General features: G+C 35.2%; 2 protein-coding genes across 6 annotated transcripts; one reads left to right on the plus strand and one right to left on the minus strand.

Annotated features, from left to right (window-relative positions):
• The first annotated feature begins 1,702 nt into the window (after positions 1 to 1,702).
• Positions 1,703 to 5,421, plus strand: LOC125213585 (NAP1-related protein 2). 4 transcript variants are annotated; one of them, XM_048114209.2, is made up of 10 exons: positions 1,703 to 2,026; positions 3,155 to 3,277; positions 3,394 to 3,444; positions 3,536 to 3,607; positions 3,723 to 3,836; positions 3,920 to 3,984; positions 4,136 to 4,196; positions 4,313 to 4,372; positions 4,484 to 4,525; positions 5,083 to 5,421. In XM_048114209.2, the coding sequence occupies exons 1-10, from the start codon at positions 1,901 to 1,903 to the stop codon at positions 5,143 to 5,145; spliced, it is 777 nt and encodes a 258-aa protein (XP_047970166.1). In that variant the 5' UTR covers positions 1,703 to 1,900; the 3' UTR covers positions 5,146 to 5,421. The 4 variants fall into 4 exon arrangements, with proteins under 4 accessions (XP_047970166.1, XP_047970169.1, XP_047970167.1 ...); XM_048114212.2 differs by having other exon boundaries at positions 1,708 to 2,026; positions 5,086 to 5,421; XM_048114210.2 differs by having other exon boundaries at positions 1,708 to 2,026; positions 4,316 to 4,372.
• Positions 5,422 to 9,542: 4,121 nt separating this feature from the next.
• Positions 9,543 to 12,494, minus strand: OTP87 (pentatricopeptide (PPR) repeat-containing protein). Of its 2 annotated transcripts, XM_089068354.1 has the most exons (2): positions 11,545 to 11,672; positions 9,543 to 11,461 (listed from the first exon to the last, which is right to left on the minus strand). In XM_089068354.1, the coding sequence occupies exons 1-2, from the start codon at positions 11,553 to 11,555 to the stop codon at positions 9,724 to 9,726; spliced, it is 1,749 nt and encodes a 582-aa protein (XP_088924480.1). In that variant the 5' UTR covers positions 11,556 to 11,672; the 3' UTR covers positions 9,543 to 9,723. The 2 variants fall into 2 exon arrangements, with proteins under 2 accessions (XP_088924480.1, XP_047970165.2); XM_048114208.2 differs by having other exon boundaries at positions 9,543 to 12,494.
• Between the last annotated feature and the right edge of the window lie 5,648 nt (positions 12,495 to 18,142).

Genomic DNA, 18,142 nt, shown 5'->3' on the forward strand with positions numbered 1-18,142 from the left:
CATCCTTCACTTTTTTTTTATTTCAATATTAGATTTAATTTTATAATTAAATTTTAAATTTCAATTTTTAAATATAAAAAAAAAATTAACTAAAATTATTAATTCATGGACATTATATATATTGATTAAAACTATTAATTTTTGTTAATTAATATAATATTCAGCTGAATTGAAGAAGTACAGAAAAATAATAGTATTAATCATGATGAAAAAATAAGAGCTATTCTATTTAGCCTTCGTTCGGTTGTTATAATTGCTTGAGATTGAATATTATGAAGTTGACTAAAATTTGATCATACTAAAAATTTTATATAGGAGTATTTTTGTTGAAATTTTCTAGTAAATTTTGATTGTTTTCAAACTAATAAACGAAAATTATATTAGTCTTACATTAGATGCATATATATTTCAGAATAAATCATGTTATATGATCTATTTATGATTAAAGCTATTAAATATTGATTAAAACTAAGTCGTCGTCGTACCTTATTGATTAAATATTAGACACTATCAAATATTGATTATGACCATTAATTTTTGTTTTTTTAATAATTTTTATAATTAAAAAAATTTATTGATATTTAAAAATTGAAATTTAAAATCTCATTTTGTAAAATTAAATCTAATATTGAAATAAAGAAACAAAGTGAAGGATGACAAAAAGGAAGAATAATGATAATTTTGAAATAATATCAGATTTAGTACATGACTGAAATAATATCAGATTTAAAATGTTAAAAGTGTAAAAAGACCAAATTGCCCAAACTACCCAAAATCCCTCAAAAGGGCATTTTCGTACCAAAAAAAAGCAAAAAGGACCAATTTCGAGATAAATCCTTAGTCCAGGGACTACTGGCGATATTTTTAAAGTCCAGGGACTATGGACGAGATAAATCCATAGTCCAAGGACCATTTTTGTAGTTCACTCAAAAATATAAGGTCTTAACTCTTAAGAGAACAATCACAATCTAACATTAGAAAAAAAAGTTCAAGATTTTAAAATTTAACATATCATCAAGTTTAATCTCACTAAGAAATGATTAAGAAATGAAGTATATTTATATTAATGTGAAAGAGAACTTTTATATGGAAAAGAAATGTGATATCTTTTGTGAGATAAACTAAAAGAAAAGTGTGACATCTATTATGGGATGCGATGGTATCATTCTAAAGCATATAAAAAAAGTATGACATCTATTATGGGACGGGGGTACTACTCTAAGGCATATAACCAATAGTGCTTAGAATGGATTTCATCTGGGTTAGATGCATTCAATGGTGAGCTGGTTGACCCTCGGTCTTATGCGAATTCATTATTGTCAAGAAATGCTTAATTACGAGTATCTTATTCGTGAACCAATGTTAATTATATTTTTATTTATTAATTATATAATAAAATAAATTAGTCGAATATGACATTCACTCACCAAATATTATAAAACGTAAAATTAAAAAAAGGTCAAACTTTAATTACTTCAACATAACAAACTCCACCCGAATTCAATATTCAAAATACTCTTAAACAGTTAATCACATTATGAAATACTGATATTTGGCTGACACAATTGTCATTAATAATTATGCCACCTATAATTTCACATAAAATTGATGACATTAATTAGAAATTATGGCAATTAAGAAAAAATGGAAAGATTAGATTGGGCTTAGACAAAATTAATGATGAGATTCTTTGGATTATCACAATTCTCACTTTATTAGTATTTTCTCATTACCGAATTCTGATAATTCAGTGCATCAAAATATCAATCGGAACCCTAATCCCTAAATTTCCATCTTCTCCCTCTTTGGGTTTATTTAGGGTTTAAGGCCTTCCCTCAAATCATCAATCGGAATCCAAAGACAGATTCTTTTTAATTTTGTGTAAATTTTGCGGAGAGATATGGGAGCTGAGAAGAAGCAGAAAGTGGGAGGAGCTGATGAAGAGAGCAATGGCACCGAGCAGATTGACGGCGAGCTCGTAATCTCAATCGAGAAGCTTCAGGAATTTCAAGACGAGCTTGACAAGGTGAGTCTGATTTCTCACTTTGATTTTGTTGGGAATTGAGGGAATTGAGGGAATTGTGATTTTCTGTGTTGATTTAATGGTTGTTTTATTGTTTAGAGAGGAAAAGGGAAACGGAATTGAACAATTTGAAGTGTTTGAGAGTGAGTGGGAATTGAGTGAGTCATTGCTGATTTTGGAATATGGATTGAATCAAAGGGAAATTCTTCATCTTTTGTTTGTGAATTTGAAATTATTGTATAATTGGAAATGCTTTACAGAAGATTGAGTGTAGTGTTTTTCTATATAAGGCGTTGTGTGATTCTTTTGTGCAATGAGATTGGTTTTGTGATTGGATTTCTAATTTTGGGTGTATTTTAGAGGCTGATGAGTGGATGTTTCAGGCTCTAGCAATTTGCTCGCTTTTAAGGTGTACTTGTTTAACGGGCAAGGTGTAGGGCAGGGCGTGACAAATACCTTTCCGAAAAGTGGTTATACACCATAGAATTAACTAGGCTTGTAGCATATGCAATTAAACACTTCGGTTTTAGCTTGGGCTCCAGCAAGGTAAAACTTCGGTTTTCGTTCATTTTTGGCGATGTCGAGCTGAATATCAAATGTAAAAGTTGTGAAAAGAGACGTGACATTATGTTGTTCTTTTGGTTTTCTGCGAGGAAAGGGGACATTTATCAAACTTGAAATTGTAGCTGATGGGTTACTGTTCAATACTCGAGTGATGCTCATGTGTTATGACCATTATGGTTGAGAATGGAGATCGATGCTAAAGTTATACGTACCTTTATTTATTTATGATGATATAAGGTTTATAAGAGATTACTTTTATATTTTTGAATCATCAATCATGGATCTAGAATTTAGGCTTTCGTATGTATGCTGGCTTATTCTCGTTCTTGTCAGAAACTGCAAAGCCAGTTTTTTCGTATGAAGAAGGTAACATTTGCCTTCATCACATTTATTGCTCTGTGCTACATGACATGATTTTCTTGGGATTGATCTTGTTCTTTCATTTTATTTACTCAATAGTCATTAATTTCATATTCGATCACTTGAATTTGTTGATCTGCTAAATTCAGATACAGCCCAAAGTTGTTGCGATAGTAACGAGATTTTCTGTTTTCTATGTGCTTCCAGATCAATGAAGAAGCAAGTGAAAAGGTCCTGGAACTGGAACAGAAGTACAATGAAATACGGAAGCCTGTCTATGATAAGCGAAATGAAATAATTAAATCCATTCCTGATTTCTGGCTGACTGCTGTGAGTGGTTTATCACATTTAATAGATTAATTATGCATTATGACTTTTCTTGGTAAATCCTTCCGTTGCTTAAAATTTGTTCTTTTCCTACTTAACATTCCCATTTGCTCTGGCAGTTTATGAGTCACCCTGCTCTCAGCGAACTTTTGAGTGACGAGGACCAGAAGGTTTTCATTTTTTTATATCGTTTATTAAAAATAGACGACATTAATTATTTTAAACATTGATGTTTAAGTTATTTCCTTTTTCTTATGCCAGATATTTAAGTATTTGATTAACCTGGAAGTCGAGGATTGCAAAGATGTGAAATGCGGTTACTCCATCACGTTTGTGAGTTTTTATCTATGCTAATTCTGGATGATGTCTGTTGTTGGAAGTATGATTTACGTCTAGTCCATTTGAAGTTTTGATCTCATTCGAAAATCCCTTGGTTTTTTTATATCAGGAATTTAAACCCAACCCTTACTTTGAAGAGACGAAGCTCACAAAGACCTTTACGTTTCTTGAGGAAGGTACAACCAAAATCTCATCAACATCGATAAAATGGAAAGAAGGCATGGTAAGCTTCAATTTATAGTTTAAGAATACATCCCAATACTTTGAATGGAGATTGAGTCTATTGTGCCTCTCTGGCATTTGAAGGGTATTGCTAATGGTGTTGCTGCTGAAGAGAAGAAAGGAAACAAGCGACCTCAAACTGAGGAGAGGTTGGTACCTTCCATTCTCCTCTTCTGCTATTCATTTTTTCCCTCCGATTCTTACGGGAGCTGGTAGAAATTGGCGTATGATCATGATTCATCTAAAGTCTTGTATTTACTGTGATAATTATTTTTAGACTAAATACACTTTGAAATGCAGCTTCTTTTCCTGGTTCAACGAAAGCCAGCATACTGGTGAAATGGGAGAGATTGACGATGAGGTAAACTTCTCAGGCTTATTGTCAAATGAGCTTAGGCTTTATTTACATTTTACGCATCCTTTTTCAGAACAAAGAATAAATTTTTATGTATTTTTTTGTCTTGCCATCGTCTAAAGCAGATTGCTGAAATTATCAAGGAGGATTTATGGCCAAATCCCCTCAATTATTTTAACAATGTATGCATTATTCCCTAACTTCCTTCGATGTACTTTCTACAAATTATTCCGACTCATGCTTTCTATGGTCCACTTTCTTACTCTGCACTTTCCTAAACGATCTTGCTTTAGGAGGACGCTGATGAAGAGGAATTCGTAATGGATGATGACGAGGTAAGAGGATACCCTTACATGACTTGCTACTTCCAAAGGAGGTTTTGTATATAATTCCTTAAAAATTTTGCTTAATTCTTGCAACTATTGCCTTTATCGAACTAGATTCCTTTAATTATTGCTTAATCCTTGATAAATCTTCAGCTCTTGCTTGTCTAGATACACATGAAATATGTGTTAGTCTCCCGATAACTCATTCCTTGCTTAGTTAAGTCCCATTTCTCCGGTTACCCTAATTTCTGCACTCTGTTGAGTACAGAGCATTTTTCTTAGACGATTACTTGATTTAAGTTCAGCCATTATAACTTCTAATATTGGTCAGTTGATCTATAAGCAGAATGCTATCAATTTTATAAAGCATGTTAAGAAAGTTCCAACTAAAATTAGGGCTCCCTAACTTATATGTTTGTCAGATCTGACTATTTTCTGTGGCTACTTTCTTTTCTTGCGATTCTATCATTTTTTTTTATCACACATCGGCTTCCATATCTCTCTTCTCAATCTAGATTTTGAAGCGTTTATGAAAATTATTAAGCAGTTCAATTTTAACGCCATAGCAGGACAAGGACAGTGATGGCTCTGAAGATGACGATGAAGAAGACGACGAAGGTGAAGATTAAACGAGAAAGGCTACCAAGGCGTCTCCAGAAAGTTTGGTTTTCGTCAACTAAACAGGTTTATAGGTTTCTACAAGAGAGGATTTGAACCTAATCATCTCTGCTTGAATTTGTGGCGTTGGGTATTCGAACTTCTAATTTTGTTTCATTATTTCTCGTGGCATTGATGGCCCCACCGGAAAGTATAGCTAGCTCGCGTTATCTACTGTAAGAACCGTCTCTGTCGATCCGTGCATCCTCTCATCTATTTTGATAAAATGAATCACATTCTTCTCCCAAGATATGGAATTTAGTAGAGTTTCTTCTGTCACCAGTTAAAGCTGTCACCTCTCTACTAAGATATACAATGTGTAGTTATTTGTTATACGAAAGATATCTGCATAAAAAAAAATTATCATATTTTATTTAGCTGGATATTGTAAAAAAAAACTATTCCCTCCGTCCCATAGAAATAGACTATATTTTTTTTTTCATCGGTCTCATAGTAATAGTCTCTATTCATTCATGGTAATTTTTTTTACTTCACTTTTATTTTATCATTTTAGGCCTACCATCCACTACACAATTTCAACTACTTTTTACCTTCTCTTTTACTTTATCAATTTCATATACTTTTTACCTTCTCTTTTACTTTATCAATTTCATAGTGCCAACCCTAAATAAAATTTACAATTAGACCATCATTTGATTATGGTATGCATTTTTTAACGAGAAATATTTATGGGGTTGCATGTGATTTTGTGAATAATTTTTTGATTTGTTGCTTTGATCTTGAATCAGAGTTTTTTTTACAAATTTTCTTCTTCAGCCCTTAGGGCTCGTTTGATAAGAAAGATGAGATATAACAAGATTTGTTAAATAAGATAAGAAATGCGGGCTTTATGTCAAGATAAGCTCGGATGAAGGTTTTTTCATTGTTGTTTGGTAGACAAGAAATTATCTAAATTTTGTATTAATAAATCATAATAAATGAGGTAGAAATGCTTTCCGACCAAATTTGTGAGATACATATCTTTGTATTTTAAGGAAAAATTTGCGGATTTGAATGGGCCATAGAGAAAACCACAGGTTGACATAATAGGTTAACTATGATATCAACCACTTAGTGTGTATTGTACTCAATATTTAATTTATTTTTATGGTGATTAGATTTGATATAGGAAATTAGGAATATCTCCCAAATACTATATTATAAAATATTATCTTCCTTAATTATACTCAGGAATTAATTTATTTCCATGTTGATATAGGATACATCCTATAGTATAAATGTCTCCCTCTATCGTATAAATGTCTCCCATATCTTAGTATAAATAAATACGGAAAAGAATTATCATGTTTATATCCTAATTATTTCGACGTTGATTAGGATTTGATATAGGAATATCTCCCAAATTCTACTATAAATATGTACGAAAAGAATTATTATCATGTATCTATTCTATCATGTATCTATTCCTAATTTATTCTTACTTTTCATAAGCCGCCGTTAAAGTAATATGGAGAGAGATGCTTCCAAGAAAGATCTGCAAATATGTATACCGCAAGAAATATGGAGAGAGATCTTTACAAGACTCCCGATCAGATGCATCATGAGGTGTGGGTGCGTTTGTAAGTCATGGCGCGATCTAATAGAAGAGGATGGTATGCTTGCGAAACAATTCATGGCTTTCGTTCGTAACGACAAGAAGGGGTATGCAGTCGCTGATGAGTACGGCCACTTTTCCAATTCGAATTGCCCCCTCCTTATTCAACTCCTCACCATCGTTTGATAATTAGTTCGGTTAATGGTTTGTTTTTGCTGTGGGATGGATTGGATGACAATCATGATATTCTTTTCGTATTCAATCCAATGACTTGTGAATATACTGAGCCTCCTCCTCTACCTACATGTAGGTGTGTATATGGATTTGGAATGATCAAAATAAGTGGACAATATAAGATTTTATGTGTCGATGAATCTAGGTTTTGTCACGTGTAATTAATTCTAGGAGGAGAATGTTCGTGGAGAAGGATTCCAACACCACCGACAACTAGATTGCTTACAGTGCCATTGTGGGACTCATTTACACCTAGGCCGTTATTCGATAATGCTATATTTTTTAACGGAAATATTCATTGGGTTGCATGTGATTTTGAGAATAATTTTTTGGTTTGTTGCTTTGATCTTGAGACTGAGCTTTTTACAAGTTTTCCTCTTCTCTTCAGTCACTTAACGAGGATATCTTGATCTATCCTGAGAAAACACGCCTTCATTCATTATATGTGAGATATCAGCTTTGCATTTTAGAGGATCGACTATGTTTATTGAATACATCATCATCTAGACTCACTTCTACAATTTTGAAAGATGTACAACTATGGAGATGCAAGTTCTTGGATAATGGAATATACCTTCGAATCACCAACATACTATAACATTCTGCTCAAAGTTTTAATGAATGGTGACTTGTTGTTTAGTTGCCGTGGTGGAATATATATCTACTCCAAAAACACCAAACAGTGGCGGAACCAGCATAGGCCAAGCCCCCGCTGGAGCGGGGGCTTGCTGGTTCCTGATCACTATTACCACCGTCCACCGGAAATTGTAAGGGCGCGGCGCCGCCCAGTTGCAGCATCTGTTGAATGCTTTAGAAAGAAGATGAAGTTTACAGGCTTAGGTTTTGCTATTGGGCTGGAATGTATAATAAAATCAATTGGGCCATTAGTATTTAGTAGTAGATGCTATTAATACTCTTATTTAATTCCTGACCAAATATCTCTCACTAGATAAATCGGTAGTCATTAGTTTTATAACTCTAACTCATTTATTTAAATTCCTATCAATTTATTCCTATCAATTTATAAATTCTATTTCATGTATCAATTATACTTGGTGCATGAATTTAGTTCCTCTATCTATTATTTGTATTACTCCGTATGGGATGGTGTTCTCTTTATTTTTTTTCAGTTTACTTTATTTTTTATTTTTATTTTTTAGTCATTGCTAATGAGAGTATGAGTTTAGGGGATATGGTTTCTTACAGAAAATGGGGAGAAATATTTTTAAAAAAATTAATCTTTATAATTTTATGGTGAAAAATTATATAAAAAAATTTGTTATCAAATTGTCTTAGAATTTTGGTGTATAGTTTTTCTTGAGATAATGTTATTCTATTTAAATTTTGTAAAAGCTTATAAGTATTACTCCCTCCATTTTTTAAAAATAGCAACTCTTTTCATTTTAGTCCGTTCTTTAAAAATTGCAACTTTCAAACTTTCTGTTTTAAGAAATCTTTACACTCATATACATCAATTTATTTACCACTTATACCACTACAATTAACAACTTAAAATTGGACTCCATGATCAACTAACATTAATTCTATGACTTTTTTCTCTTCCTCTCTCTTACTTTACCAATTTTTCTTCCTCTCTCTCTTACTTTATCAAATTGTGCATTAAAACTCGTGCCGTTTCAATCCTCCATATTTTTAAAAAACGGAGGGAGTATCAAATTTTAAATTATTTTAATATTATTAATTGTTATATTTCAGCACCGGCTTGTTCATATTTCTGGTTCCGCCACTGACACCAAAGCTTATAAGCTAACTAATTTTCTGCCACTATATGCCTATTATTACTTGTCTAGCATCACTAATTACATCCCAAGTTTTTTTTCACTCAAAACATTGGGAATTCTCAATGTTCAGTTATTATGTATTTACTAGGAATGTTTATGTACTTTTATTGATTTTTGTAAGTTTGTTTCATTAGGAACTACTCCCTCCGTCCCCGATTAAAAGCCACACTTGCATTTCTGCACTCGTTTTGTAAAAATAATAATAAATGGTTAAAGTCGATATATAGTAAAATAAGATAGAGAATAAGGTGGAGAAGTCTTCTTTACATCATTCTCTATCTTACTTTATCATTTTTCCAATTTAACTATTTATTATCATTTTTACGAAACAAGTGCAGAAATGCAAGTGTGACTCTTAATCGGGGACGGAGGGAGTAGTATTTATGGTTATATTGATTTATTATTCTAGTTCTTTGTCACAACATATACTTTTGGGCGTGATGTATTTTATTTTCAATTTAGCACCTTAGATTTTAAGGCTCAGCCTTATAGGCCACCTGAGCAATTTGATTAGAATATAATTAGGTTTGATTTGAAAGTGATTGAAACAAATATTGATAGTCGATACAAAACTAGGCCATTTTAAATCATTAACCAAAAATACATAATGTCATTATTAATCAGTTTTAAATCATTTTATAAAATTCAGATTTGAGGTCATTTTTAGACCATTTTAAATTATCATTACGAAAATGACTTAAAAATAAATTAACGGTGATTTAAAAATGACATCGTGCGTTTTGTATTAAGATTGAATTTCGCATAAATAACAACCAGGTTTAAGGTAGCATAATTATAATATGCTCTCATTTTCATTTTCTCAATATTTTTCTATCATTTTCACCGTTGCACACTTGGAATATGGCCAAAAAAGGCCTTTACTATACTATACATCCAAAATTGATTAAAAAACAAACTACAAAGCAATATCTTAATCTTGATTTAGAAAAAAAAAATGTTCACTCATTGAATACTAAATATGGATCAAATCTGTCTCCAGCAACAAAACCATGCATCTGATCTTCACTCTCAACCCAACTGCACCCTGCTTTCTTCTTCACTCTCCTCAAACTCATCACCTTCCTAACCCGATCCGCTTCGTCCCACCTCCCGGCCTCTGCGTACATGTTCGACAGCACCACATAGTACCCGGGATGATCGGGCTGCAGCTCAAGAAGCCTCTCCGCAGCCCAGCACCCCACCTCCACGTTCCCATGAACCCGACTAGCCCCGAGCAACGCCCCCCACGTGTTCACCCCTGGCTCGACCGGCATTCCCCTAACAACCCCCACTGCCTCCTCCATAAGCCCATTGCGCCCTAGAAGATCCACCACGCAAGAATAATGCATCTCCGATGGCGCCACGCCTTGTGCCAACATATCGTCGAAGATCTCCCTCCCTGTCCCGACTAGGCCGCCGTGGCTGCAGGCCGACAGCACTGCTATGTAAGAAACAGAGTCGTGTCGGACGCCATCCTCCTTCATGGATTTGAAAAGTTCGACTGCGGTTTCGAACTCCCCGAGCATCCCAAACCCTAAAATCACTGTGTTCCACGAAGCAGTATCCTTGACCGGGATCCGATCAAACACCTTCATCGCAATGTCAATCCGCCCACACTTGGTGTACATGTCTAACAGCGAGTTTGCAACGAAGAGATGCTTGTCAAATGTCCTAATCACTGCCAGCGCGTGGATTTGCCTCCCTGCCTCGGACGCGGACATGTTCGCGCAGGCAGCCAAAACTCCGGTGTAGGAAACAGTGTCATGACTCATCCCCACCATTTCCATCTCTCGGAATAAGGTTATAGATTTCGAGCTCTGGCTCGTCTGCGAGTAGCCAGCGATGAGGATGTTGTACGACACCTCATCCCTGGGCGATATATCGAACATAGCCTGAGCAAGATCGAGGCGACCACACTTGGCATACATGTCTGTCAAAGCATTCAACGAGAAGAGCTCATACACTTGCCCGAAACGGACACACCTAGCGTGCAATTCTCTGCCACGACGAAGAGAGCCGACTCTCCCACAAGCAGGGAGAACATTGGTCAGAGTAATGGAATTAGGAACTTCACCACGAGCTTGCATTTCTCTAACTAGCTCTATAGCTTCCGTTGCAAGCCCGTTCTGTGTCAAGTTCCCGATCATCGTGTTCCACGACACTATGTTCCTTGCATCAACCGCGTAGAAGACCTCCCAAGCCTCACTCATACGCTTCCATTTTCCATACATGTCAATCAACGCATTAGCAACGAAGACATCGCAATCCATGTTCGATTTCACACTGAATCCGTGAAGCTGTGAGCCCTCATCAAACAGATTCAGCTCCGATATCAACGGCAAGATCGTAGCAATAGTCACAGTGTTCAATCTCACACCCTCAACGAGCATCGATCTAAAACAATCCAACGCCTCTCTCGTTAAACCCCTATACGAAAAACCACCAATAATCGAATTCCAAGAAACCTCATTTCTCTCATCCATCTCACGAAAAACTCTCTCCGAAGCCCTCACATTCCCGCACTTGCCATATGCATCAACCAACGCGTTACCAACCTTCGTCTCACCACCCAAACACGCCTTGATCGCGTAACAATGGATCAAACGGACAAACCTCTCGTCCTCCAACGCAGCACACGCCGGCAAAACACTCACAACGCTAATCACATTAGGCAAGAATGCAGATTGAAACATATCCCTAAACAAACCAATTGATTTTGAAAAACAGTTATCATCCGAAAAAACGCGAATAACTGTATTCCAAGATATCAAATCTCTCACCGGCATTTCATCAAACACCTTATCCGCACTCCTCAATTCGCCATAGCTACCGTAGAATAAAATCAGGGTGTTATTCACAAACAAATCCCCATCAAGTCCGGCCTTGATTAACCTCGCGTGGATTTCCATCCCCTTCGACACGCGGCGGGAATCGGCGCAGAGCTTGAGCGCGAAGGGGAAGGTGTAATCGTCTGGAGAAAAAGGAGTTGCGGCGAGTAAATGGTTATAGGCGGCGAATCCGAGATGGGAGGCGGCGGGGAGGAGCGTGGAGGCGCGGATTAGGGTGTTGTGGAGGAAGCTGGAGGTGGAGAAGGGGGCGGAGGGGGAGAAGAGGGAGAGGAGGGGGGGAGGGGGGGAGGAGGCGTGGGCGGCGTAGGAGAGGATGAGGGCGGCGGCGAGGGAGACGCTGGAGGGGAGGAGGCCGTGGAGGAGGGCGAGGGCGTGGAGGCGCTGGGTGGAGGGGAGGGAGCGGGAGGCGGCGAGGAGGGGGAGGAGGTTGGGGCATTGGGGAGTGGAAGGGGAGAGGATAGAGAGGCGGCGGAGGAAGGTGTGAGTGTGGGTGTGGAGGAAATGAGAATGGTGGAAGAGCATAGCATTTCGATAGTGATGAGAATTTCAGTTCGCCATAACTGTTTTCAGCTCATTCGTCTTCCTCTTTTCCTTTTTAGTCATATCAATTTATTTTTTTTTATTTTCAAATTTGGGTTAGAGGTTTAAATAGTATTAGTACCTTTCTATTTTGCACAGTCTCTTACAAATATTTCACGATCCACTAATACTATTTTCACTACTTTTTTTTCATCTTTCATAATTTATTTATTTTTTTCATTTTCTTTTTTATTTTACTAATTTTTACCTTTTACTTCATCAACTGTACAATAAAATTCGTATCGTTTTAAATGTTTCTGTTTTTCAAATATGGAGGTAGTATGGAACGTGTACGGATAAATTTTGGGCATTTGTCCAAATATATGAATGAGATAAATTTGGGCTTCATACTACTCCACTATAATTCAAATTGGGCTTCACACAGTGGTTGCCAATTATTTTTAATTTATATGGCCCAAATAACAGTTCCTTTTATTGTTTCAGAGTAATTCTACTGGTAGCAGATATAAATATTCATTTTTATAAACTTCACCAGAGTACAAAATGATAAGGGGCATTATTAAATTTTTTTTATCAGTTAATATTTTCTGTTGATGTTATTTTGTTATGTATTGATATTTTTTAATAATACAGATCATATTTTAAAGTTTGTACAATATAGAGTTTATGAACCGAACAACCCCTGTATAGAGTTTGTTTTGCATTTGATTATATCCCTCAATTTATTCTTAAATTGAATAAGAAGAAAAATGGTGATGACTGATGCCACATAGGCATAAATAATGAGTTTGTATAATAGTCCATGTGGTAGGACTAGCTCTTTCTGGGTTCTATTTTCTTCTCTGTGTTTTGTTTTCTTGCCAGCTTCTACTGGCCTTATGCATAGCTTGAGCATCTTTTGCTATCAGCCCGACTTATCGTACCAAAAACTTCATACTCAAACCCGAACAAAAAAAATTGAGCTCTTGTCACGTCATGTTCAATTGGATTTGAGTCGAGTCGGATTATAATGGAGCAATAATAATATTGCCCATAACGAATAAAATCAAATCAGACCAGACCGGATGCAATAAAAATTGAGCTCTTTTCACGTCATGTTCAATTGGACCGAGTCGAGTCAGATTATAATGGAGCAATAATAATATTGTCCACAACGAATAAAATCAAATCAGACCAGACCGAATGCAATAAAAATTGAGCTCTTTTCACGTCATGTTCAATTGGACAGAGTCGAGTCAGATTATAATGGAGCAATAATAATATTGTCCACAACGAATAAAATCAAATCAGACCAGACCGGATGCAATAAAAATTGAGCTCTTTTCACGTCATGTTCAATTGGACCGAGTCGAGTCAGATTATAATGGAGCAATAATAATATTGTCCACCACGAATAAAATCAAATCAGACCAGACCGGCTGCAATAAAAATTAGCCCGTGTATGGCCCGCAGGCAATATAAAATCAGCCCCGCCCGGCCCGGCCTACTTTTATTATAAAATTATTGTACATGAGACATGAGATTTCCAAAACGCAGAGATTGATGGGTAAAGTGGAGAATTATTTGGGGTGCGTGCTACTGTTTTTGGAGGTAAATTAAAGTTAGGTGATGTGACTCCAAATAATTGATTTTGGTATGTCTCTGTAATTTGTATATGTCTCTGTAATTTGTATGTATATATATACAAAAATGTGTGTGTGTGTGTGGAGGCAACAGTTTTATAGTTGTCATGGCGTCAGCTCTTTCTCTTCCACCCAACGCCCAAAGATTCCAACTGTCTCACTTTTCACATCTTCTAGCAATATAACCTAATCCCCTCATTATGCACCAACTAATATGTTCCTCTACATATGGATCATGTATATGTGTATGGGCCCTAGCTTAGGTAGATTCCCATCTGTAGGTAGCATTGTAAAATGATATTATGTGATTTTTTTTATTTGGAGTGTGACGAATAATTACACGACACGTTGATGAAAATTTCAAACCGGCTACCGATGATAAAATTACTTACTGCTTCAACTTTCTTTCCCTACGTTGATATTAGCACGACATACGTGAGTTCATGGGTATGATCGTCTTTCTCTATGTTGTATAGGGGATGTGCTGAGTTCTACCTTTGGTTTAGATTGCTGGTAGAATTTGTATATTCGGTTGTTAGTAGATTTCTGTAATGATTTGTTGGCGACGTAAAGAAAAGTATTTTATGCATCAATTGATATTTATTTTTGTGACAAATCCTTGTCGACTGCTTTGTTGAACTCACGCTCATTAGATTTTGTTGGATATTTTAGTGTAATTGGGTTAACTTGATTGATCAGTATTATCATAATGATACATCATATAAGTATGGAAGTGCGGAGTGTACGCTTATTTGAATTCATTATGATGGACGAGGGTTCGGGGGCAGCGGGGTCCAAGGGGCGGCAGCCCCTGGCGGGGTCGAGCTGCCAGGTCAGCTTGGAAATTTTTTATTTCCAACGAAGTTGCTGCGTAAGAAATTCATCCGAAAATGTAATTTCTGGAAGTCAAAGGACTAGTTTGCAATTTCGGAAACCTTTTGAAAAACAGTTATTTTGGTTTTCCCCCTCAACAGATGCATTGGTTCATCTACAGATGCACTAGTTCATCTTGTTAAATCTGATCGATTCTTTTTGGTTCTACTCTTCTTTCTCTAATATCAACATACAAAAGTTCTGATTCTCTGAATTGTATCCGATCAAATATTTTGGTAGAACCATCAAAATTGATTTGATCTGAAAGATTTTATCACGACTTTCAGATTATCGGTTTTGTTCAATATTCTAAATCTCCCTAACAGATTTGACTGCTTTTTCTGAATACATGCTTATTCGATTTGGTAGTTGAGTATTTTTTTTGTTAACTAAAAATACGTAACACACTGCTTTTTCTGAATACATGCTTATTCGATTTGGTAGTTGAGTATTTTTTTTGTTAACTAAAAATACGTAACACATTGGCGTTAGAGTAAGCACATTTGAGTGGTTGCCTGCATATAAACGTATAAATATTTTTATGTACTAATGCATTTTCTGGAAATAAATTATATATATATATATATATATATATATATATATATATATATATATATAGGGGTGCACTATGGTGCCACCATAGATAGGATAACACCATACCACCAATATAGAACGTTAGATCTCATTTATAGACGCCTAGGATTAAGTTTCGTGAAAAAACACGGGTTTGCAGTCTACTGTATTAGATATTGCAGTCGTGGTAAACTACAATATTGTTGTGGTAAGACTGCAATATTCAATGAACAACACTGCAATCTGGTAACGTAAAATTAGAAATTTCCTATTTTACCCCTCCGTGTTTTTACACGTGGCAGCATGACAATTATATATATATGGATGTACTAAGATGACAACTTTCTTTATTGTAACATCATACCACCATTTTAGGCCATTGGATCTGAAAATCGTGTGCTTGTCATGCTGCCACGTGTAAAAACACGGAGGGGTAAAATAGGAAATTTCTAATTTTACGTTACCAGATTGCAGTGTTGTTCATTGAATATCGCAGTCTTACCACAACAATATTGCAGTTTACCACGACTGCAATATCTAATACAGTAGACTGCAATAGACTGCAAACCCGTGTTTTTTCACGAAACTTAATCCTAGGCGTCCATAAACGAGATCTAACTGACTATATTGGTGGTATGGTGTTATCCAATCTATGGTGGCACCCTAGTGCACCCCTATATATATATATAGGGACGTGATCAAATGCAAACTCTAAATATCGTACAAACTCCAAACTATGATCTGGACCGTTAGAAAATATCAACAGATCATGAAACAATAGCAACAAAAAATGTCAACACAATGTCAACGGTTGATGTTGTGTTGACATTGTATTGATATTGTGTTGATATCAGAATCTTGAAATTTTATACTGTGTTGACATTATGTTGATATTGTGTTGAAAAAGTTTGGAGTTTGTACAATATATGAGTTTGCATTTTATCACTACCCTATATATATATATATATATATATATATATATATAGGGATGTGATCAGGTCCATAAGTGAAATTCTGTCAAAAATCAAAGCAAATCTCAGCCATTGGATCTTGTGATGTAACCGTTAGATTAATGCCACGTGTCATCTAATAATGTAGATTGTGTAGTCTAATAATGTAGCTCGGCTAATAATGTAACGCGCCTTAGTCTAATAATGTAGATTGTGTAGTCTAATAACCCAGTTAATAATGTAACGCTTTTAGTGTAATAATGTATCTCGGATATTATGATCACAACCATCCAATCTAAGGATTCAAGGGCTGAGATTTGCTTTGGTTTTTGATAGAATTTGCCTTATGGACCATAGTGCGCCCCTATATATATATATATAAAGGAAGGATAGTGATAAAATGCAAACTTATATATTGTACAAACTCAAAACTCCTCAACACAGCTTCAACACAGTTTCAATACAATATTAACACAATATAAAATTTTAAGATTTTAATGTCAACACAGTATCAACACAACATCAATCATTGACTATCGTTGAAATTCTGTTGACATTTTCCTATTGATGTTTTTTTTTGATCTGTTGACATTTTTCAGTGGTGCAGATCATAATTTTGAGTTTGTAGCATATTTAAAGTTTTCATTTGATCACATTCCTATAAAGGAAGGAATGATTTGTATTCTTTGTCGACGTATCACATTAAAATTAACCAGTTTTCATTTGTTGCTTAATCATTTTATACTACATTAAATATGTTGATTATATACATATTTTTGCACTATAATTTTAATATCCACATAAAATCTGTGTATCAAAAAGAAATAGTAGTCCAAATAAAGTGGGACGGAATAATCATTCATGAGCCTATCATGAATTTATTAAAAAGCACGTTTGAATTATTTACATAGTTGTGTCAATCAAATTGGCCGATTTTCGAGGCATGAAAAGAAAGTATGGCACGCTCTTTAATTTATCTACTAGTATATATGTTTACAGAGAAAATAGTTCAAATTAAGCATTCTAATAAAAAGGGAAATAACAATATACTACTATAATCAATAGTATATCTTTCATGTTATATGTATCATCGATTACTTTATTTGAGCACACTAATTTATCTTTCATGTCATATGTATCATGTTATATGTTACAATTGAAGAAAATGTGTTCAATCACATTTAATCCCTCGTTGCAAAAAGTGCATCGATCATCGTCTATCACAGTCACGCCTATTCTGAAGAACCATCTTTGGTATTGAGATGATCTTGGAATTAAAATTCTCCAAGCCATCCACTCAGAATTTGCAAGTGTTTAGTGAGTTAAGTACTGGTGAGACAAGTAGACAATCAAATGAAATAATCGTAATTTTTTTCCTAATATACATCCATACAAACTAAAATGAAAAATTGGGGCCTCACTCACTATTGAACCAAAACCAAAATCATTGGAGACAGAAATGAAAGTAAAATAAATGGGAGGTTGTGATGTTTAGGGATTGTGGTCTGAAAAGAAGCAGCAAAAGGAAACTGGTCCCAATTCACATGGCAACAGTCACCTTTGATTTCCCTCACTGCTTAGCAATCTTATGGTTACTTGATTAGACAAACAACTTATCATGTGTTATATGCTCTTGCAACATCATTTATGTATCTATATTATTTTGTCTCATTTTTACTTATTTCAACATTGCCAACTACTATTAGCATTTCAATTTCCAAAATTCCTTTCCATCAATTTCTTTTACATGTGGTGTTTGTGATATGCAAACAAGATATAAATAAAAACAAACGCTCTAATCAAAACTACTAGAGAAGAAAAGCAACGGACGAACATAAGATAACATAAGCAAAGGAGCGGTACACATCCCGATATTATCTGTCAACCTCATCCACATCAGAGACTAGCGGTCTCAGAGGAATTTCAAGTTAGAGAAGAAGAGTACTTGCGATCGATATTTGACTTATTTCT

Source organism: Salvia hispanica, chromosome 3, assembly GCF_029641045.1.
Source record: "Salvia hispanica isolate PSC_SH4W2 chromosome 3, Shi_PSC_v1, whole genome shotgun sequence".
In the NCBI taxonomy this organism is placed as follows: Eukaryota; Viridiplantae; Streptophyta; class Magnoliopsida; order Lamiales; family Lamiaceae; genus Salvia; species Salvia hispanica.